The sequence below is a fragment of the Podarcis gaigeae genome, assembly GCF_964106915.1.
Source record: "Podarcis gaigeae genome assembly, chromosome: 3".
NCBI classification, from domain to species: Eukaryota; Metazoa; Chordata; class Lepidosauria; order Squamata; family Lacertidae; genus Podarcis; species Podarcis gaigeae.
This window is the reverse complement of record NC_139680.1, coordinates 5,307,154-5,330,774: the sequence shown is the minus strand read 5'-3', so window position 1 is coordinate 5,330,774 and position 23,621 is coordinate 5,307,154. Positions and strand designations below refer to the sequence as shown.

The following is a 23,621-nucleotide window of genomic DNA, read 5'->3' as shown; positions in this document are numbered from 1 at the left end:
TTTTAGTGGATGTGACTGGATTTTCTTAAGAGAGAAGAGAGATTCAAACCAGACATTTTTTTCTATTTCCTGGTGAGACCATGGAGACTTCCACTGACTCCAGTGTGAAAGAGATTAACTCCCTCTTCCCTCTCAGAGCAGTAGCTAGGCAGAGAAGATTTGGAGTTTTTCCTCTTGTGGAGGTGGAAGTTTTGATTTTGAATTTGACACATTTCCACCATTTTCATTTTTCATATGACCAGTCAGAATTCCATTGATGAGGGAAGCCTTAAGCTACCCAGACTCTCAGAGAAAGTTCATTCAGATACAGAGAGAAGATGAAAGATGGTTGCTTTATTCCAGGGATAACCAACAGGTTGATCGGGATCGACTGATCGATACCCAGGAGGTTCTGGTCGATTCCTGGCTCCTATTCCTTTGTTTTTGCCTTAGAACACCTGGCCCTTCCCCTCTCCCCGCTCACCATTTTCAGCTGATCGCTGGAACAGAAGACGGAATTGCCTGCCAACAAGCCATTGCCTGACAACAACAAATACAGTTCAGAATCAAAATACATTGCAGTCCAACTTCCTCAACCATTCCTCATAAGGCATGGTTTCCAGTCCTTTTTTCGTCTTCATCACAATTCCCTGCACATCCACCTGGGAATATGATGCTTCAAGATCTTTGAAAGTATATGTTAACATGGGAATACATGCAACCAGATTTGTTGATTGATCTCTATGCCTCAAGCGTCATAAGAACACAGGGCCAGGTTTCATTTAAGAGATGCTCCAATGCTCATTTCACGTGATTTGGCAATATGGCAGGTAAAGGGAACACAAGATTTGTGACAAAGCACGCACCAATTCCACCACTAGGCAACTCAACCCAAACACCCTTGCAGAACAGGGGTGTTTTAAGAAAGGCTCACATTGCACACACAGGTAGGCTAAGCAATCCAGGAGCTTGTGAGTCTTAGAAACGTGGCAGAGCACAGAGTTGGTGGGGCATGGGTGGTGTTGTAAGCCCAACAGCAGGAGTAAGGTCCAGGTCTTCTTGAGATGTTCCAGGGGGTGGCTGGAAGGTGAATTTCTGCAGGAGACTTGTGAAGAAGAGGAAGAGCTCCATTTTGGCAAGAGTCTCACCTATACATGCTCTCCGACCTGTAAGGACACACAGGCAGCAGAGAAACTGGGTTTAGCAGTTGCTTAATAACATCCCAAATACTTTAAAGCAGACTAAAATGCAGAGATCAAATAACAGCTCACAGTGCCCATCTTAAAAGAATTATGAACTCCCAATACGAGCCATTCTGCAATGCTAAAAGCAGGGGTGGGAAATCGTTCTCACCCTGATGGCCACATTCCCTGGTGAGCAGCATTCCAGGGGCTGCACACCAATGGTGGCCAGATCTAGTGGCACAAATGGCCACAGCAAGTGATGTCATTCTTACCTTTGCACAATAGGCTACATTCCAGGCATGTAAAAAGCCCATTGACTAAGCACACACTATGCAGGTATACACAAAAGTAAAAAAATTACCTGCAGAGAAAGGCATGAAAGCATCTCTCTTTACGAATTTTCCTTCAGAGTTGAGAAAATGCTCAGGATAGAATTTATGTGGTTTCTCCCATTGAGATTCATCTTGCAGCACAGAGGCCAGCAATGGTATGATGTGAGTCCCCTGCAAAGGCAAAGCAAGAGTCATTTTAAAATAAAGTGTATGCCTCTGGTACAATAAATATTTAGTGTAGGAGAAATGAGATTTGAGTTCATCTGAGAAATGTCTTTAGTGTGACAAACTTTAATGTATAAACCATGATTTCCCACAAGAAATGGTTTGTTTTCCACTCTTGTGCTCCTTCCCACTGAGATCTGTTTAATGGGTTGAAGCTGATGCCTGACAGCTTCTGATGGGTAGATTGCATGCTTACAGTGCAATGCTATACAAGTCTGCTCAGATGTCACCCACACTGAAGTCCAAGGGGCTTACTCCCAGGAAAGCCTTAAAATATATTGCAAATAGTAGGCAGCAGTTCAATAAAACTGATCACCTTTGGAATGAAGTAGCCATTAAGGGTAACATCTGTAGCCGCGGCATGTGGCATGTTGGTTGGGACGATATTGGAAAACCTCAAGATCTCATGGATCACGGCATCTGTATAAGGCATTTTTGTTCGGTGTTCAATCCTTGGCTGAGAAGATCCAACAACCTTTGCAATTTCTTCTTGGACTTTTCCTGGGGGGGGGGGGAAGAAAGAAAGAAAGGAAGGAAGGAAGGAAGGAAGGAAGGAAGGAAGGGAAGGGAAGGGAAGGGAAGGGAAGGGAAGGGAAGGGAAGGAAAGGAAAGGAAAGGAAAGGAAAGGAAAGGAAAGGAAAGGAAAGGAAAGGAAAGGAAAGGAAAGGAAAGGAAAGGAAAGGAAGGAAAGAAAAGAAAAGAAAAGAAAAGAAAAGAAAAGAAAAGAAAAGAAAAGAAAAGAAAAGAAAAAGCATTCATTTTTCTGCTCAGATTATGTCTTTGACTTAGGTCTCTTAAAATTAATATCTGAACCATAAATCTGCCACACACTCGTTCTACAGTTCCATAGGCTCACAAATTTAATCTCTAGAATTTAACAAATGTATTTTTAAGAAGGACAAACAAACAATTTAGACAATAACCTGATATACTGAGGGAGAGATTGTGCTGGACCCGGGGGTAAGGTACCGTGGGCGTAAGCAGAGTCCACACGAAGAGGGGCGAGGTCTGAGGCGGAGAGCCAGGCGGGGAACAGGAACGCTGGAACAGGAGGCCGAGCAGGGAACAGGAACACCGGATGGTCAGGAACAGGAGGCCGAGCAGGGAACAGGAGCACCGGATGGTCAGGAACAGGAGGCCGAGCAGGGATCAGGAACACAGGAAGGTCCGAGGCCAACAACGACGTTGCTCCCGCAACCTGGGGCCGGGCTGACTGGGCTTTTATCCTCTTCTAAGGCCAGGGGCGGTCCCGGCCCCCAGGAGCCCCACCTCCTCTGACCTTAAGACGAGCACTCCTCCTGGGAGCAACCAGTTCCCTTTGCCTCTCTGCCCTAAGCCTCTGCAGATCAGGAGAGGCCGAAGGGTTACTGGGCCCTGGAGGAGGCTCACCTGTAGCCACTGAGTCCTCAAGCCCCTCTGGGGCCAGAAGGGTTTCACCTGGGGCCAGCTCCTGGTGCTCTGCCACAGGTGCAGGCTCTTCAGCATCTAGGCCTTGCCCCAGTTCAGCCGGCCCTGGAGGCGGGGACTCCTGTGCCGGCTGGGATTCCTCTGGTTCGTCCTCTGAATCGGAATCCCAGGCCATCACACCATCCCCCCTCCCAGGCCCCCCCCTCAACCGAGGGTCTGGACCCGGCTTGCCGGGGTACGTCGCATGGAACTCTCGGAGGCAGGCAGGTACGTGTACGTTGGCCGCTGGTTCCCAGGAGCGGTCCTCCGGTCCGTACCCCTTCCAGTCAATGAGATACTGCAGCTTTCCCCTGCGGTAACGGGAGTCCAGGATGCGTTCCACCTCGTACTCAGGCTCTCCCTGAACCAACACTGGCTGCGGTCGGGGATGGTTCGGGTGGAACTCGTCGGGTGGGGCCACTGGACTCAGAAGGGACCTGTGGAAGACCGGGTGAACCTTCAGGGTTGCGGGCAACCGGAGACGGAATGCCACAGGAGAGACTTGGTCCACGATAGGAAACGGGCCGGTGAAGCGGGCGTCCAACTTCCGCGAAGGTCGAGAGGGGTGGAGGTGGCGAGTGGAGAGCCAAACCAGGTCACCAACGCGAAGTTCCGGCCCCACCTGGCAGTGGTGGTCGGCCTGGGCTTTGTATGCTTCCTTGGCCTGGTGCAGTTGCTCCACCAAAAGCTGTTGCTGGGACTGGAGCTCTTGAAGCCACTCCGTCACCGCCGGGACCGCGGATGCCGGCAGCACCTCTGGAAACAGCCGTGGATGATAACCGTAACTGGCCTGGAACGGGGTCTGCTGGGTGGACGCATTCACCGCGTTGTTGTAGGCGAACTCTGCCAATGCCAGGTGGTCGACCCAGTCATCCTGCTGGTAGCTGCAGTAACATCGGAGGTACTGCTCCAGCACCGCGTTCGCCCGTTCCGTCTGGCCATCGGTCTGTGGGTGGTAGGCTGACGAGAGGCAGACCTCGGTCCCGAGGGTCTGGTGTAATGCTCGCCAGAACCGGGATGTGAACTGAACGCGCCAGTCGGACACCACACGCTCAGGTAGGCCATGCAGGCGGAAAACATGCTGAAGGTACAGCTGAGCGGTTTCCTTGGCTGTGGGTACAGATGGGCAGGGGGCACAGTGCACCATCTTGGTGAAATGGTCGGAGAAAACTAGAAGGCAGGTACAGCCACGAGACGGGGGTAAGTCCACTACAAAGTCCAACGAAACCGTGTGCCAAGGGCGTGGTGGAACTGGCAATGGCTGAAGTAGGCCGGGGGGTCGCCCGGTAGGGCCCTTGGCGCGCCGGCAGACATCACAACCAGCAACGTAGCAAGCCACGTCAGCCTTCAGGCGGGGCCACCAAAACTCGCGACTGACCAGATGGGTGGTCCGATACCGTCCAAAGTGCCCCGCTGCTGGGGCATCATGGGCCATCTGGAGAACCTCTAGCCGCAGTGGCCCTGGCGGGATGTACAGACGACCGTGGTGCAGCAGAAGGCCCTGATGCAGGACCAGCCCCGGATACTGTGGGCTGGACCCTTCAGCCAGCTCCCGGAGTCGTTCCTGGGCCCAAGCGTCGACCCGCTGCTGTTCCCGCACCCGAGCCTGCAGTGGCTCCGTCTCCTGGGTGGCCAGGAATGCAGCTGGAGGTAGGATCGTGGTGGGTTCTGCTTGCTGTACCGTGTCTGCGTTGTCTTCAGGTTTCCGGGACAGGGCATCCGCCTTCTGGTTCTGAGAGCTAGGGATGTAGCGGATCCGGAACTGGAACCGGGAAAAGAACAATGCCCACCGGATCTGTCTTTGGTTCAGCTTGCGGGTGGTCTGGAGGTACTCCAGGTTCCGGTGGTCGGTTCTCACCTCCACCGGATGTCGTGCCCCCTCAAGATGGTGGCGCCAGACCTCAAATGCCACCTTGATGGCCAGTAGTTCCCGCTCCCACACAGTATAGTTACGCTCTGCTGGTAGGAGCTGGCGGGAATAGAAGGCACAGGGTAAGAGTGGCGCTGCTGGTCCACTCTGTTGAGACAAGACGGCACCGAGAGCCGTACTGGAAGCGTCGGTCTCCACCACAAAGGGTCGAGAGGGGTCAGGATGTTGTAAGATTGGCGCCCTCTGGAAGCAGGCCTTCAACCCCTGAAACGCCTCCTCTGCCTCCTTGTCCCAGGAAAACGGCGTCTTTGGGCGCAGTAGCCGGGTCAACGGGGTGGTGCGATGAGCATAATCTGCGATGAAGGTCCGGTAGTAGTTGGCGAACCCCAGGAACCGCTGTAGGTCCTTGCGGTTCCGGGGTGCCGCCCATTCTCGAACCGCTGCCACCTTCCCAGGGTCCATCTGCACCCCATCTGGAGAGAGCCGGTGTCCAAGGAAGTCCACAGTCCGCTGATGGAACTCGCACTTGCTGAGCTTTGCGTACAAACGGTGCTCACGCAAGTGCTGCAGCACGGTCCGGACATGTCCCTCATGGCGAGCCGGGTCACGGGGGTAAACCAGTATGTCATCCAAGTACATCACCACGTACTTGTCTAACAAGTCCTGGAACACGTGGTTGATGTAGCGTTGGAACACAGCAGGCGCGTTGCACAAACCGAAAGGCATAACCAAGTATTCAAACTGCCCGTACCGGGTCCCAAACGCTGTCTTCCACTCATCCCCGGCTCGGATCCGAATCAAGTTGTAGGCCCCCCGGAGGTCCAGCTTGGTGAACACCTGTGCCCCTTGCACCCGCTCCAGCAACTCCGAGATAAGGGGCAAGGGGTACCGGTCTGGGATGGTAATTTTGTTCAGGGCTCGGTAATCATGGCAAGGGCGGAGTTCCCCACATTTCTTCTTAACAAAGAGCACTGGTGCCACGGTAGGCGAGGTGGAAGGCCTAATGAACCCACGCTCCAGGTTCTTGCGCAATAAGTCCTGCAAAGCCTCGCGCTCTGGCTCAGTTAGAGAATATAAGCGACTCACTGGTAAGGGCGCTCCGGGCTGGAGGTCTATGCCGCAGTCAAAAGGCCGATGCGGCGGCAGCTGGTCTGCCCCCCGTTCCTCGAACACGTCCTGGTAGTCCTGGTACACGGTTGGGAGCGTGGGTGCTGCCTCCTCCGTGGGCGCGGCCGCCAGCGTCTCGGATTGAGCATGGGAACATGGGTCTGGGAAGTGCACAGTCCGTTTGACCCATTGTGAGCTTCCAGCCAGTCCATCCCGAGCACTAGGGGGAACCGGGGCATAGAGGCAATGTCCAAAGTTCGCAACTCCCGGTGCTGCTGGAGACACAGGACCAGGGGCTGGGTCTCCTGAGTAACGGCACCTGAACGCAGAAGCCGTCCGTCAATTGCTTCCACCTGGACCGGTTCTGGCTTGTTCCGAAGTGGCACCTGATGATGGGCAGCAAAAGCAGCGTCCATATAGGAGCGGGTTGCTCCTGAATCTACCAAAGCATGAGTAAGAATCCAGGGCCCACCTGGAGGGTAGAGACGCACCGGTACCATGAGATGTCGCAATTCCACTGGTGAGGGCCCTTCTTGCATGGTTTGGGACCCCATGTTGCTAGGGCCTTCGGCTACCGAGGTTGGCGGTCTCCCTGCGACTGGTATCTTCTTGGGACAGGAACGGGCATAATGTCCACTCCCACCGCAGTAAAGACACAGGTTCCCCTCCCGACGCCGCGACTTCTCCGAGGGGGAGAGGCGAGGTCGCGCAGCCCCGAGCTGCGTTGGCTCGACTGGCAACTCGGCTGTGGGCGTGGACCTGCTGGGAAGCACTGGCGCCAGGAGCCGGGAGTGCTGGCGATCCCGGGCCTGGCGACGGTCCTCAAACCGATCGTCTATCTGCAGGCTCCGCTGAATGAGGGCGTCCAGCATGGTGGCATGATCCATCATGGCCAACTGGTCCAGTATCTCGTCCGACAGTCCCTCAAGATACTGGTCCCGTAGTGCAGAGTCATTCCAAGACAAGTCTTGTGCCAACAGCCGAAATTCTGTGGCGTAGGCGGCGGCTGTGGACTTGTCCTGTCTCAACCGACGAATCGCCCGATTGGCTTGGCTCTCCTTCAGAGGGTTACCAAACACAGTCTCTAAGTGGTTACAAAACCCAACATAGTCCGTTAGCAAAGGAGAGTCTTGCCGGAGCAGTGGCAAAGCCCACTTGGCCGCCTGGTCCTTTAACAAACTGATTAAAAAATGCACCTTGGTGCGGTCGTCAGGGAAGTTCCGGGCTCGCCCCTGAATGTACAACTTGGCCTGGGCAAGGAACATGGGAAAGCTGGCCGGGGCCCCATCAAATTTCTCAGGCAAAGCCACTGGGTACTTGCCAGGAGCCGGGGCGTCGGCCCCAGGAGCCGGTAGGGCTTCCAAGCGCTGCTGAAGCGTCGTAACCGCGTCGCTGAGCTGCTGCACGGTGTGAGTCAAGGCCTGGTTCTCCTGGGCCAAAGCCACCAGCGCAGCTGCCTGGTCAGCCATGGCCTCTGGCTCTTCCCGAACGCACCCCAACGAAGGGGGAGTGCGGGTGAGGCGGGAGCAAACTGTGCTGGACCCGGGGGTAAGGTACCGTGGGCGTAAGCCGAGTCCACACGAAGAGGGGCGAGGTCTGAGGCGGAGAGCCGGGCGGGGAACAGGAACGCTGGAACAGGAGGCCGAGCAGGGAACAGGAACACCGGATGGTCAGGAACAGGAGGCCGAGCAGGGAACAGGAGCACCGGATGGTCAGGAACAGGAGGCCGAGCAGGGATCAGGAACACAGGAAGGTCCGAGGCCAACAACGACGTTGCTCCCGCAACCTGGGGCCGGGCTGACTGGGCTTTTATCCTCTTCTAAGGCCAGGGGCGGTCCCGGCCCCCAGGAGCCCCGCCTCCTCTGACCTTAAGGCGAGCACTCCTCCTGGGAGCAACCAGTTCCCTTCGCCTCTCTGCCCTAAGCCTCTGCAGATCAGGAGAGGCCGAAGGGTTACTGGGCCCTGGAGGAGACTCACCTGTAGCCACTGAGTCCTCAAGCCCCTCTGGGGCCAGAAGGGTTTCACCTGGGGCCAGCTCCTGGTGCTCTGCCACAGGTGCAGGCTCTTCAGCATCTAGGCCTTGCCCCAGTTCAGCCAGCCCTGGAGGCGGGGACTCCTGTGCCGGCTGGGATTCCTCTGGTTCGTCCTCTGAATCGGAATCCCAGGCCATCACAGAGATATGCATCCAGAATGATTATTAAAATATCACTGCTGGGAATATTCTGAAGTGGTATCTTTTACATATAAAGGTCAAAAACAAAGATCTTGGATCCTCCGGACCCTGACAAATTCTGGACAAAATATGGGAAAGAGTTAGCTGGGGAAAGAGCATTTGAACTGGACGCTGGACAGGAAGAGGAAGATTCAACAGAGGTGGAGGTGAAAGAGAAATAAATATCGAACAAGATGGCTTTGAGAATTCTAACTGGGAATGTAAATAAGCAAAATAATAAGACTAATGGAATAAAATTGATCAAGTTGTAAAGAAGTTAAACTTGGAAGTTATATGCCTCCAAGAAACAGGGAAACTATTAGCTTGGCAAATAAAGAAGAAAGAATAAAAAACTGCATTGATAGAATAAATGTAGGAGGTAGAGTGTGGTAAATCTGAAAAAAATAATAGATCAATTTGTGAGTTTTTATACCGCACCATATTAAGGCAAATGAGTTAAGGTAGAAGAAATGGGTAAATATTTAGAAGACAACAGACTGCTTAAGATACCAAAAGTTAAAATGTCATTTCTGAATAGAGCTGTCACAATGATGGTTTTACAGCAAGTAATTTTACAGGCAAAATTAGGGAAGGCACCCGGACCTGATGGAGTTTCAGCAATACATTATTAAAAAATTACAAGAATACCGAATGCAACCTTTAAAAGATATTATGACTATAACTTTGAATACAGGAGAGTTACCCAAATCCCAGAAGAGTGTACACATAACTTTGAGTCATAAACAAAATAGAGATCTAAAGCTGGTTAAGAGCTATCGACCTATTTTGATGTTGGATAAGGATTATAAACTGTTTGCAGACATATTAGCTAATGGGTTGAAAACTGTATTAAAAGAGAAAGCATTTAGACTCCGAGAAAGCATTTGACAATGTCTCCTGGGATTTATATGTTTAAGGCTTTGGAATATATGGTTTGTGGAGACAGTTTTATAAAAGGAGTTAAGGCAATATATACTGATGCATCAGTAAGTAATGTAGTGCCTGAGAATTGTAAAATAACTAAAGGAAGTAGACATGGTTGCCCACTGTCACCTTCATTGTTTATAATAGTTTTAGAAGTTTTGGCACAAAGAATAAGACGTAATAATAATAAAAAGCGGGAATAAAAGCGGAAATATAATATAATATAATATAATATAATATAATATAATATAATATAATATAATATTAGCTTTTGCAGATAATGTGGTTATATTTGTTGAGGAACCAATAGAGTCAATCCCAAAGGCATTGGAAAAGATTTTTTATTTTATTTTTAGAAATAGCAGATCTTTAAATTAATAAAGATAAAACTAAACTCCTGGTAAAAAATATGAATGATGAGGGTAAAAATAAATTACAAAGTTTATCTATCTTAAAGAGTGAAAAGAAGATTAAATATTTTGGGTGTGTGGTTAAGAGCAAGAATATAAATTTGTATAAGGATAATTATTTAAAAACTTGGGAGGATATTAAAATAAATATGCAAATATGGAGTAGAATGAAACTTTCATTACTTCAACCATTAAAATGGATGTATTACTGATAATATTCTTTTTGTTTAATCTTATTATTCACAGAAATAGAAAACCATAAATACATAATCAAAATAAAAACAACCACCCAATAGCTCCCCTACAAAAAACCAATACCAGTGATCAATCAATACCAGTGATCGGCACGACAAATTGTTTCAACAAATGGCAAAAATATATTTCTAAATATATCTGGCAAGGAAAAATAAGAGTAAAACAAATAAAACATAAAAAATTGACAGATGAAAGAGAAAGGAGGTTTTTTCCTGCCGCATATAAGATTCTGTTATGAAGCACCTTGTCTATGCTGTTTGAGGGAATGATTGTTATTGAATAATCCACATATTTCAGATTGGGAAGGTCATGATAATATTTTTGGTTGGCACGCTTATGTGAGGTAAGAAAATGTGAAAGTACATAAAGGTTTTACAAACCATATAATTAGGAAAAAAATGTATAGAGTATGGGATAAGTATAAAAACCTGTTGGAGACCAAAACACCACTATGGCTTTCACTTTTGGAGAATTTACCGGTAAATTAACTTTTTAAAAAGATTTATCAGAGATGTTAACAACATGGTTACAATATCATCATTTGAATGAAGTATTTAAAAGGGATATGAAGCGGGGGGTTGGGGAACAAGCATCACAACTGGAAAGAGACCGGTTAAACTGTAATGTTAAAGTGATATCTAAAATGTATAAGATCTTATTGGAATGGGAGACAAAGGACGAACAAGTGAAATCTTCAATGATACACTGGGCAATAGATATTAGTAATAATATAGAAATGGAGGCATGGGAAAGTTTATCAAATGTGGATATAAAATTTACAGAATGTTATAGTTTAAGAGACAACTATATGAAAATGTTACATAGATGGTACCTGACACCTAGTAAATTGGCTAAAATGTATAAATCCGAACTGACTATGTGCTGGAAACGTAAAGAGAAAGAAGGTACTATTTTTCATATGTGGTGGGCTTGTAATAGGGTTAAAGTTTACTGGGAAATGATATATGATGAACTGAAAATGACCGCTCCCCACATAAAATGGGGGGCGCCCTTTGCGTGGACGCGCGCAGCCCCTGGATCTGGAGTGGCTCCATCAGCACAGGCTTGGCTTCGCCTTCCCCCAGGTGGGATACCTGGAAGTGTCCACCTACCTCAGTCAGTTGTCCAATCCCGCCTGGGGGAAGTGTTGCCAAGGAGACCAGGCCAGGTAGGGGAGGGACTACCTGCCCACATTATTTAAAAAAAGAGAGAGAAAGAGAGCCACATTCTTCACATTCCAGGGGAGCTGATAAAACTGCCGTTCCATGCCAAAGAATTCGTGAGTACTTTTTGAGCTAATTTATGAGCTAGTTAGCTTCAAAGGTAAAGAGAAAAGCAAGCTGGAGTGAAAGCAAGGCTCAGAGGCTGAAAATAGCTGTTGGAATGTCAGCGTTTGCTTGCTATCTCACAGACTGTTGGAAGGGACTTTCCAAGCTGAGCTAGCTGCCAGGTGCTAGCAGCTTGTAAACAGCCCAATAGACTTTTGGATTTTTCAGCTCGCTGCTGATAGAATCATAGAATCATAGAGTTGGAAGAGACCACAAGGGCCATCGAGTCCAACCCCCTGCCAAGCAGGAAACACCATCAGAGCACTCCTGACATATGGTTGTCAAGCCTCTGCTTAAAGACCTCCAAAGAAGGAGACTCCACCACACTCCTTGGCAGCAAATTCTACTGAAACTTGGATTCAAGATGGATGCCAAGAAAGGGGCAGGTTTACCTTATCCACCTCCCCTAGCTGCACTGGCTGTTGCTGACAGGGGGAGTGAGGCTCTGAGTTCTAGCACCCCCACTGCTATTGCTAGAGAAGAGCAAGCTGTAGCTCTGAACGTTGTCCATTGTTACAATTGTGGCCAGCCTGGGCATATTCAGAGGCACTGTAAAAGGCCACATCAGCAGAAAGGAGCTAAAGGGAGCTCTGCAAAGCCTGGGGCTTCAAGCAAAGGTCGTGCCAAGTCCCAGGTGAAACCAGCTAAGGCTTTGCTGTCGCTAAAAGCCACATCATCGGTGGAAAACGCGTTTGTTTTGGACACGGGAGCGACGCAGCACATGGCATCACGCCAGGAATTGTTTTCTATGTTTGAGAAGCAACACTTCACTGTGAAACAGGCCAATGGTCAGGAGATCGAAGTGACCGGGTTTGGAACTGTTTACCTGGAAAGCCTGAACTTGACTATAAACAATGTGTATTATGTTCCTGATTTGAAGTTCAATCTGTTGAGTGTTTCTCAGATGACAAAGAAAGGGCTAGTGTTGTCCTATGATAAGGAGAGTTGCAAAATCTTTAAAGATGGAGAGCTGTATCTTTCTGCCAGAGAGAAAGACGGACTGTATCTGTTGACTTTTGATGAAAATGATTACAATAGTTGCACTGCGTGTGAGTCTAAAATGCTTTCTCTTGCAGGTGTGTCAAAAGACGTCAAGGATCAGAAGGCAAAGAAGGTTAACAGTGTTTTTCAGCGAGTGTATGCTGATGTAATTGGTCCTCTAGCACCATCTAGAGGCAATGCTAAATACTATCTTGTATGTGTTGATCATCTTTCTCAATATATATGGATTTATATATTAGGATCACCTAGAGAAACCTTAGCAAGGTTTAAGGAGTTTTGTGATAAGGTTAAGAGTATTCATGATGCTAATATTGATTATCTTTTCACAGATGAAAAGCCAGTTTTTCTTTTACAGGATTTTCAGGATTTCCTGGAGAAGCCAGGGATAGAGCATAAGGTTGCTGTTTCTGAAGCTGCATGGAACAACAATGTTTGTGTAAAGGTGAACAAAGAGTTGCAGAATGGCATGAAGGCACAATTGCTGAGTTCACATTTGCCACATGAGTTTTGGGCTGAATCTTTATCTTCTTATTGTTACACTTGGGTGAGAAAGGTTTCAAAAGGTATGGAAAGTTCTCCTTTTGAGAAGCTATTCCGAAGGAAACCTCCTGTAACACATTTTAAGGTTTTTGGATCTCACGTAAATACAGAAACTCCAGATGGAATTAAGAATGCAAAAGGCATTTTTGTGGGTTATGAAAAGGGTCTCTACAGAGTAATTTTGTCTGAATCTGGTAAGGTGATTCTCACAAAGTTCCTGGACAGGAGAGAGAGGTTTTTCACACATTTCCCACTGATGACAATTCAGATGATGATTCTGATTTTTCTGATTTTTCTGGTGACACAGAAAGCTCATAGAGTTCTGTTGACACAGTCATTGAGAGAGGTTCTCACACAATGTCTAGACCTACACAGGTTAAGGCTGAACCAGTGCCTGAACCATTGTTTACTGTTGGGCGTGGTTCTCCCAAAGGTCCTGAGGATGAACCAGTCAGCAAAGAGGATCAGCACCTCATACGCAGGTCTGAGAAGGTTACAAAGGGCGTACCACCCAAGAGATATTCTTGAGAGTTTGCTAACTCAGCTGTTTCATGTGTTACTATTGTTGACAACTCTAGACAAGTTAAAGGTGTGTCTAAGTCAGAGACAAAGACACAACTGGGAGTTGCAAAGCGTAACACAACCTTCCCTAGCCAAGGTAATGCAGAAGCATTCATTCCTTGGAAAACAGACAACCAGAGAGTTACACTGGTGAAACCAATGGCGGGTAGTTCCAAAGGTGGAACTGAAACAACAGGGGATTGTTACGTGTATAACAACTGTTTGTTTTCTTCTCTGGATCAAGCTTTGTTCGCACCTAATGTTGATTCATATGGGGGAGGATGTTACAATAAGAGAACAACACAGCTGCAAACAGCCAGCTTGTTTACATCATGTGATGTGACTAGCTGTGGGAAAGAATCTTCCCGTAAGTTCACAGGCTACACAAGTCTTTGTTCAGTGTGTAATATGAGACCTTCCTGTTGCGTATGTAAAGGAAGTCTTTGTCTCTCGCTCAGAGAGAAGTCTGAGTGATCGGACATGTTTTCTGTTGTACTCTCAGAAATAAACAAGATGTAAAAAGACTTTCTGACTATTCTTCTTTCCCCTGCGAAGGGGGAGAAGGGGGTGTGCATTTTCCACGCTGGGAAATGTTGCCTATCAGGATCTCCCTGGTCTGTCTGGGATGCCAGCCAGAGGCAGATCACCAGTAAACAAGCTCCGGGAGCAGGGAGAGGGGCCACCCTCTCTCGATGGGGCTAGTTCTCCAACAAGAACAAGATTATTATTATTTTTAGAAAACAATGGAAATGGTTTATTGCGTATGTACAAACAAACTGTAAACATACTAAGACATTGGCAGGATTAATGTAAAAACCCGCAGTTTCAATATATCTATTGGATATATACGGGAATATACATCTAAAAGAATATGTTGAGATAATTTGGAGTATGCAGGAATATGAAATGAAATGTAAAGAACCACAGAAAGAGGGAGAAGGGAGTCCAGGTTGAAATGTTAAGCTTATGACTGAACAATTGTGTGTGTGTGTGTGTGCGTGCAAATTATAAATATTTTATCTCTCTAACAGTTACATATAACTGGAATTAAGATTTTTCAGAATAATGGAAGCCAACCCAATTAAAAGCACTCACTCTGAATTTCAGGATATTTCATCATTAGTAACAGTCCCCAGCACAGTATGGTAGAAGTGGATTCCATGCCAGCAGCCAATAAGTTGGCCACAACAGTTTTTAAGTTTTCGTTGTGGAAATATGCATTCGTCTTCTTCTTCTTCTCCTCCTGGGTTGCAAAGAGTATGAACTGATTAAAACGAATGTAGGGAGAAAATTTCATGTGCAAAGAAAAAAATGAATACCTGACTGGACCCGATGATCCAAAGTATCATTGCACAACACCCCAGTCGCTAAGTAGTGAGAGATTCCAGGTTTTCCAGACTATGCCATCATGATGATATAGGGTTCCTGCAGGAGGAGTGCTGGCCTCCAGGCCAGGAGAGGCGAGTCACCAGAGGATCGGGGCCGCCCTATGCCTCGGGGCAGATAAAAGCCAGCCAGCCCCAGTCCCAACTTGCGGGAGCAACATTGTTGGTTGCTAGTTCCTGCCTAGACCTTGTCCTGCTTTCCTGCCTGAGCTCGTGATCCGCCCTGTCTCCCTGCTTGCATGCCTGTTCCTGACTTCACCCGACTCCCTGCCCTGCACGCAGCTTCAGCTACTATGGACTGCCTCCATGTTGCGCCTTTGACCACGGACTTGGACCTTGCCTCTTGGGTAACCCATGGGACCAGCACACCAGGCCTGTAGATCTGCTTTAACTTTTCAGAATCATCAGTAATTGGTTTAAGATTTTAGAAATAATTTCCAGCCTGTTATTGAGAACTCTGTCATCACCCAACCACCTGTTTCCTTTTCTGGGTGCTAATTAATTGATAAGCAGAAACTCCAATTCATATTCATTTCCAGTCTTAGTAATGGTTAAAAGAACTGAAGCCCTAATTTAAGGCTGATTGGTCAGTGCATGGGCCAATGTTTTTTCCTTGCTCTGAGATGCCTCCCCACCCACAAAGCTTCCTATCTCCTCCAGTGTGAATAATACCTTCTTATCAGCATTGTGTATCTGAAGAAGTGTGCATGCACACGTAATAATAATAATAATAATAATAATAATAATAATAATAATAATAATAATAATTATTTATCATTTATACCCCGCCCATCTGGCTGAGTTTTCCCCAGCCACTCTGGGCGGCTCCCAATCAGTGTTAAAAACCGTACAGCATTACATATTAAAAACTTCCCTGAACAGGGCTGCCTTAAGATGTCTTCTGAACGTCAGGTAATTCTTTATCTCTTTGACATCTGATGGGAGGGCGTTCCACAGGGCGGGCGCCGCTACCGAGAAGGCCCTCTGTCTGGTTCCCTGTAGCCTCACTTCTCGCAATGAGGGAACCGCCAGAAGGCCCTCGGCGCTGGATCTCAGAGTCCGGGCTGAACGATGGGGGTGGAGACGCTCCTTCAGGTATACAAGACTGAGGCCATTTAGGGCTTTAAAGGTCAGCACCAACACTTTGAATCGTGCTCGGAAACGTACTGGGAGCCAATGCAGATCTCTCAGAACCGGTGTTATGTGGTCCCGGCGGCCACTCCCAGTCACCAGTCTCGCTGCCGCATTCTGGATTAATTGCAGTTTCCAGGTCACCTTCAAAGGTAGCCCCACGTAGAGCGCGTTGCAGTAGTCCAAGCGTGAGATAACTAGAGCATGCACCACTCTGGCGAGACAGTCCGCGGGGAGGTAGGGTCTTAGCCTGCGTACCAGGTGGAGCTGGTAGACAGCTGCCCTGGACACAGAGTTAATCTGCGCCTCCATGGACAGTTGTGAGTCCAAAATGACTCCCAGGCTGCGCACCTGGTCCTTCAGGGGCACAGTTACCCCATTCAGGACCAGGGAATCCTCCACACCTGCCCGTCTCCTGTCCCCCAAAAACAGTACTTCTGTCTTGTCAAGATTCAACCTCAATCTGTTAGCCGCCATCCAACCTCCAACCGCCTCCAGGCACTCACACAGGACCTTCACCGCCTTCACTGGTTCTGATTTAAAGGAGAGGTAGAGCTGGGTGTCATCTGCATACTGATGAACACCCAGTCCAAACCCCCTGATGATCTCTCCCAGCGGCTTCATATAGATATTAAAAAGCATGGGGGAGAGGACAGAACCCTGAGGCACCCCACAAGTGAGAGCCCAGGGGTCTGAACACTCACCCCCCCCCCACCACTTTCTGGACACGGCCCAGGAGGAAGGAGCGGAACCACTGTATGACAGTGCCCCCAGCTCCCAGCCCCTCTAGACGGTCCAGAAGGATGTTATGGTCAATGGTGTCAAAGGCCGCTGAGAGATCCAGCAGAACTAGGAAACAGCTCTCACCTTTGTCCCTAGCCCGCCGGAGATCATCAACCAGCGCGACCAAGGCAGTTTCAGTCCCATGGTGAGGCTTGAATCCCGATTGGAAGGGATCCAAATGGTCCGTTTCCTCCAGGCGTGCTTGGAGTTGTTCAGCAACCACCCGCTCAATCACCTTGCCCAAGAATGGCAGATTTGAGACTGGGCGATAGTTGGCCAAATTGGCCGGGTCTAAAGATGTTTTTTTAAGAAGCGGTTTAATGACCGCCTCTTTCAGCGGGTCTGGGAAGGCTCCCTCACAGAGGGAAGCATTCACCACCCCGCAGAGCCCATCGCCCAGCCCTTCCCGGCTCGCTTTTATCAGCCAGGATGGGCAAGGATCAAGGAGACAGGTGGTCGGTTTCACTCGTCCAAGCAGCCTGTCCACATCCTCGGAGGTAACAGATTGGAATTGATCCCATGTAACAGGACCAGACAGAACTCTAGCACTCTCCCGCCCTGGCCCTGCTCCCACAGTGGAGTCTACCTCCTTCTGAATCTGAGCGATTTTATCTGCAAAAAACTTTGCAAAAGCATTGCAGGAGATCTTGGGGTCCCTACCAGGCCCCGGTGGTACAGGTGGTTCTGATAGATTGCGAACCACCTGAAAAAGTCTCCTGCTGCTGTTTTCTGCAGATGCAATGGAGGCGGCGAAGAAGGCCCTCTTCGCCGTCGCCATTGCCACTTGGTAGGCTCGACGTTGAGCTCTAACCCGTGTCCGGTCTGATTCAGAATGAGTTTTCCGCCACCGGCGCTCTAGCCGTCTCAACGATTGTTTCATCACCCTCAGCTCCGGGGAAAACCACGGGGCTGTCCGGGCTCCATGCAATCGGAGAGGGCGCTTCGGAGCCAGACACTCAATAGCCCTGGTTAACTCCGCATTCCAGCGGGCCACCAGGGAATCAGCTGAAAGGCCATCAACTTGGGATAAAGCATCCCCTACCACTCTCTGGAAGCCAATTGGATCCATTAAGTGGCGGGGGCGGACCATCCGAATCGGTCCCACCTCCCTGCGAAGGGGAAGGGTTGCGGAGAAGTCCAGTTGCACCAGGAAGTGATCATACGTAAGCTCATACCAAGAACTAAATTAGTTGGTGTCAGGGTCTTTAAGGTGCTACTGGAAGGAATTTTTTTATTTTGTTTTGACATTAATAATTGTTATTGGGAAATGGTAGGAAGTATGCCAGGTTGGTCCCTTCTGAAGTGAGACTTCCTGACTACAACTTATGCATTCATTTGCGAATATGCCCTTAAAACATGAATTGAAAATGGCAACGCTTATTCTGGGCCAACTTAAAAGACTCCATTACCTCTTGCTGTTGGATAAGAAATGAGTCAATAAAGCTCCTCTGGTCATTTTCATCCAAATCTCTGAGGTGTTTGATGAAGGTGGCATTTATGAAGGCAAACAGTTCATCTCTGTTTTGAATGATAGTCTTACGAGCCCCCAGAAGAAAACCAAGAGCAGGAAACATGTTATACAGCTGAAAGGATAAAAATGTGAAAAAAGAAAAAGAGTCATTAGAAAAAGCCACTCCCGAATTTAGGAGGGGGGGTGTTGTGGGCTCACGACCCCGCCCACACTCTCGCGGGGCTGACGCCAGCCCCGCAGGATCAGGGGATTCCAGTTACTATTCATCCCCTGCAGCGTCAGCCAATCGGCTGGCGGGAGGGGCGGGCCGGCATAGGGGCACTTAAGGTCGGGGCAGCCCCTGGCTCGCCCCTTTCCCTCCTCTACAGCAGCTGCGATTTCCCACCCACCCGCCCTTTAGGTTTGGCATTCGGACTTTGCTATGGGCTTCGGCTGATCGCCGCAAGGGGCCTGGTAGGAGTTTTTCCATTTGGCTAATTGGCTGGAATTTTGAAGCCACTTGGTTTTTTCGCCTACCTCGTAGCAACGTCACAACTCCTTGGTCTTGGCGGTTAGGCATTGGCCGGGGTATTGTCATGCAAATGAGATCGGGGGGGAGGAACGCCATCACCTCCCCCAAATCTTGAAGGGTAGTTCGTTAAAGGACTCTGAGGGGCGTCGCCTCGTCATTAGAAAAACTCTTAGCTGGGTCTCTCAGAGCATAATTTATGTGTAACCCCAGAATAGTAGGCTATGGCAGTTCTCCTCTGGAGGTTCGCCTTCAGAGAGGGTGATCTGCCCTTGGAGGCCCCTTCTGAGCCATCATGGAACCAACTATCACTTGTTCTTCCTTGTCCTTGGAGTCCCGATGGCAGTGAGGCCAGAAAGCCTGTCTGCAAAGGAGACTTTATTATATTTACGGGATGACTGTGCCGTGTGAGTTTTCTAAATATTTCGAATCACCACCAGGTTTCTCAAGATACCAATATTCTGTGTTTTGTAGTGAATCCTGAACAATATACAATAAACAGGTAGCCCTGCCCACTTTGCATACACTGTTATTATAATCAACTGTTTGTTTGTTTTAATTGTAAAAGATAGATTACCATGACTGAAAAGCTTCCGACGATCCGGACATTTTCATTGTTCAACTTGAGAAGTCTTATGTATGTGGGATCTTCATAATCAAACCGCTTGTCTAGTAGTATGGCCACTATAATATTAGCAACAGCTGCATTCATAATTGTGGTGGTCTCAAATGGGTTTCCTATACATAAATATGACAGTTAAACAAAAACATTCTTTTAAAAATGTGGGATGTAAAACACATAAGAGACGAGTACAACATTCCTAGAATGTGCATGCCATGGGATGCTTTCTACCAGCCAGGAGAAAACTTCCTTTTTCCTCTGCTAAGATATAGAACTTGCTAACGCAGGTTAGGGGGGATATCATTAAACAATATATCCTCTCCTGCCTCCCTGAACATCCCCACAGAAATTCAAAGTATGGAAAGGGCATTGTTTTTAAGTCTGTTCATGTTGTCTTAAATCCCTATTGGCAGCTTCCCTATGTGTAGACCTCATTTAACAAATAAACTAAACCTAAGTGTTGCTGGATGTGGCCATAGCTGGGCTAAGAAATGCTTGGAAGTCACAGGAGCTATTGCAGTGCAATCTGCACATTACAGGAACAGACCAATTGCAGTGAACCCTGGGAGCTGTGCTTCTAGAAGTTAATAAGTAACACAATAGTCTTGGCACCTTTAAACAACTGTAGTGTAGCTATGCATCAGAGGAAAACACCAACCCACCTTCGTAAGATTCAAATTTCTTTATCAGGACACTGCATTCCTCAACAATTCTGTCCTCTATGGTCCTCTTTCCCATTCCGTAGGCCCGAAATGTGCTTACAACAAACCGCCGCATCACTTTCCAGTTTTCACCATTAGACAGAATTACACCTGAATAGACGGGAGGAAAGGTTTCATGTCTGCATGGCCATTGTACAAATATATCAATAATTTGTGTTCTGCATTTCTTCCATGGAACTGAGAATGGATCCCAGCTATTCTACCATTCAGACTACAGAGCTGGCAGCTGTGCCATCAGAGCATGACCTGAGCACCCATTGATCAATATTTTCCATTAAAAAGTGTAGGCTAGAGTGAAGGTTGGTTTTTACATGTCAGGGACCCCATCAGAACTCTGCTTGTTACTTTGTATTCCATTATGCCTCCTTCATTTTTCTTCTATATATAGGCTGGGGCAGAAAATGGTCAGTCAGTTTCCCCTTGGTGTGTGGCATTACTTTGCTGTGTGACTATTATTCACAATCCTCCTTTCTCATTCTCCCCCACCTCTACAATATTACTGTTGGGAAGAAGGTGGGAATGGGAAAGGTTTGCTTTAAATGGTCTCCATTTTTGTTTCTTCAACAGAGCACCACTTATCCACTGAAATTCAAGACCTGGTCCACTCTTTTTAACATTTTAGCTTGATCTGCAGAAATCCACAGGTGACACTTTTTGTGACACATTCTCAGCCTAATGCCTGCAGATACTCTGTCAATGTCAAAGGCACTGAGGTGGGTTGAAAAATTCACAAGGATTTCCCCCACAGGAAACAATGGATTTCGATGACTTGCTTTGCAAACACTCATCTTACAAACCATTTCTTGGGAACAGATTGTGTTCACCTGGTGGGAGCAGTGTGTGTTTGCAGGCATTACCAGTTCCAGTAGAAAGGGAGGTGCCTCACCAAAGCCTTGTGCAAGCTCTTGAAATAATGGAACGATGGGCCTGTCTGCAAATGCGTCCGCCTGATTAACCAGAGCCTCCTTTACTGTCTCATATCCTGTCAACACCACAGCTTTCTGGGTTCCCATTTGGATGCTGAAGACAGGGCCATATTGCTTTGACAACTGGAATTCAACAGGAGAAAAAGTGAGAAACAGAGTTCTGGCATACCCAAAGAATATATTAATGCAAATCCTCTCTGACAGAACCAAGACTGCATTAGCTACCACCCAGTCTCAAATCTTCCATTCTGGGGCAAGGTGATTGAGCGGGTAGTTGCTGAACAACTCCAGGAACGTCTAGAGGATGCGGGCCATTCGGATCCCTTCCATTTGGGATTCAAGCCTCATCATGGGACTGAAACTTCCTTGGTTGTGCTGCTCGATTATCTCCGGCCGGCTAAGGACAAAGGTGAAAACTGTTTCCTAGTTCTGCTGTATCTCTCAGTGGCCTTTGATACCATCAACCATCCTTCTGGACGGTCTAGAGGGGCTGGGAGCTTGGGGCACTGTTATACAGTGGTTTTGCTCCTTCTTCCTTGGCCGTGTCCAGAAAGTGGTGTTGGGGGATGAGTGTTCGGGCCCCTGGGCTGTCACTTGTGGGGTATGCGGATAATAACCAGCTCTACCTCTCTTTTAAATAAAAACAATTGAAGGCGGTGAAGGTCCTGTGTGAGTGTCGGGGGGCAGTTGGAGGATGGATGGTGGCTGACAGATGGAGGTTGAATCCTGACAAGACAGAAGTACTGTTTTTGTGGGACAGAAGGCAGGCAGGTGTGGAGGACTCCTGGTCCTGAATGGGGTAACTGTGCCTCTGAAGGACGAGATGTGCAGCCTGGGCGTAATTTTGGACTCACAGCTGTTCATGGAGGCGCAGGTCAATTCTGTGCCCAGGGCAGCCGTCTACCAGTTCCATCTGGTACGCAGGCTAAGACCCTATCTGCCAGCAGACTGTCTTGCCAGAATGGTGCATGCTCTAGTTATCTCCTGCTTGTACTACTGCAATGTGCTCTATGTGGGGCTACTTTTGAAGGCAACCCGGAAACTGCAACAAATCCAGAATGTGGCAGCTACACTGGTGAGTGGAAGTGGCTGCCGAGACAATATACCACTGGTTCTGAAAGACCTCCGTTGGCTCCCAGTACGTTTCCAAGCACTATTCAAAGTTTTGAAGCTGACATTTAAAGCCCTATATTTCCAAAATCCTCTAGGGGGGGTATTTCAAAGTTTCAAAGAAGGAAAGAACTATTTTCCGCCATTGAAGTTCCTATATTCCCCATGTTTAGATTTTTGTAGTTCCAGAACACAAAAGGAAGGTTTCCAAAGCTTCCAGTTTCTTATAATCAAGCCACAAGGTGTCAAGAGAGGTCCCAGCAACAATGTTAAACGTTAGTATCTCAGTCTGTACAACAGTTTAAGTCTCTGCTACAATGTCGTCAATTTGACAGCAGTTTGACAGTTCTCTTTTATACGCTGGCAGCCCGACGACGGGGTTACCCCTTCTAACTCCGTTTAGCTCAAAAATAGGGGGAAAGTTCCAGAGGGCAAAAGTCCATAAATTTCACAATTCTTTCCCTTTTTATCCTCAAAATGCAAAGTCTATCAATGCACTCTTTCTTCCACTTTTACAATCCCTTTTAAGCACTTCAGCTCGCTTCAGAGCCCTTGCTTTGATCTGATTAGCAAGGGTCGGGAGGCGGACTTCCTGTTACTCGCCTCCCGTTTTCAGCCGAATTTCTCCAATTTAGTTAAAAATTTAAGCCCCTTACTCACGGGTATGTTGCTCCAATTCCGATATTTTCAAGAAGAAAGGTCAGCGCTCATCAGCAGCAGCAGCGCGGCTTTGCTTCCACGAAAAGAGCGATGAACTCACAGCGCCGCTCCCCCTTTCACGTTCCGGAGCCTCTTACGAGGTTCCTTCTCCGTTTCTGGGGGGGCTCAAGGCGCCCGCCAAGTCCCACGGCCGCAGGCTCGCTCTGCCTGCGGTTTTTCTTAATGGGTCTCCGCTTTGCCGCAGCGGACGACCCTTTTTCGCGGAGCCCCTCTTCACAAAGTAAAGAGGACCGCCATTGCTGTTTTGCGCCGCCTCCAGAAGTCTGCACCAGCACTTTTGAATCCTTGAAAATGGAGGCAGAGTCAAACGGGATTCGACACCAAACACCTTGTTCAAATTACCAGTTATAAATTGCAGCTAGGTCCTATGACTGGGAATGTTAAGAGGCAGTTCTGTAGCACACAAAGGGGAGATGAGATTTATAGGCTCTAAAAGAACAAAGTGTAATGTATTATTGATATTAAGAATAATAATAATAATTTTCTACCCCGCTCATCTGACTTGGCTGCCCCAGTACCCTTCAGCCTTGGCATGGGAAGAACTGGAATCTTTACCTTTAACATGGTTCTGTGAGGCCTCTTGAGATCCATGATGTGGAGATTCCCAATGAAAGGTAAAGGCCTTGGACCTGGTGGAAAGTTTTGGGAGCTCTTTTCCCCGAAAGTGCCGAGTTTCAAAACAAAGTAAACCATAAGGATAAAGAGGAACAACACTGGAATCGGCTCCATCCAATCCATTTTGTTTCAGCAAGCAATTTTTTTTGCAGTGGTTATAATGAAAGCCACAGTGCAGTTTGGTCGAGGACAATGTCTTGCAACTGCAGTGAGCAGCATATATATTATGCTAGGTACTGTGTCAAGCTAATCA

At 48.0% G+C, this 23,621-nt stretch overlaps 1 protein-coding gene across 1 annotated transcript; it reads right to left on the bottom strand.

Annotated features, from left to right (window-relative positions):
• Window positions 1–568: 568 nt before the first annotated feature.
• LOC310840473 (cytochrome P450 2K1-like) lies at window positions 569–23,579 on the bottom strand. The gene is made up of 9 exons (XM_083730504.1): window positions 23,309–23,579; window positions 20,884–21,046; window positions 19,938–20,087; window positions 19,231–19,391; window positions 18,084–18,257; window positions 14,471–14,618; window positions 2,037–2,221; window positions 1,525–1,666; window positions 569–1,145 (listed from the first exon to the last, which is right to left on the bottom strand). Exons 1-9 carry the CDS (start codon window positions 23,489–23,491, stop codon window positions 958–960), a joined length of 1,494 nt encoding a protein of 497 aa, XP_083586630.1. The 5' UTR covers window positions 23,492–23,579; the 3' UTR covers window positions 569–957.
• Between the last annotated feature and the right edge of the window lie 42 nt (window positions 23,580–23,621).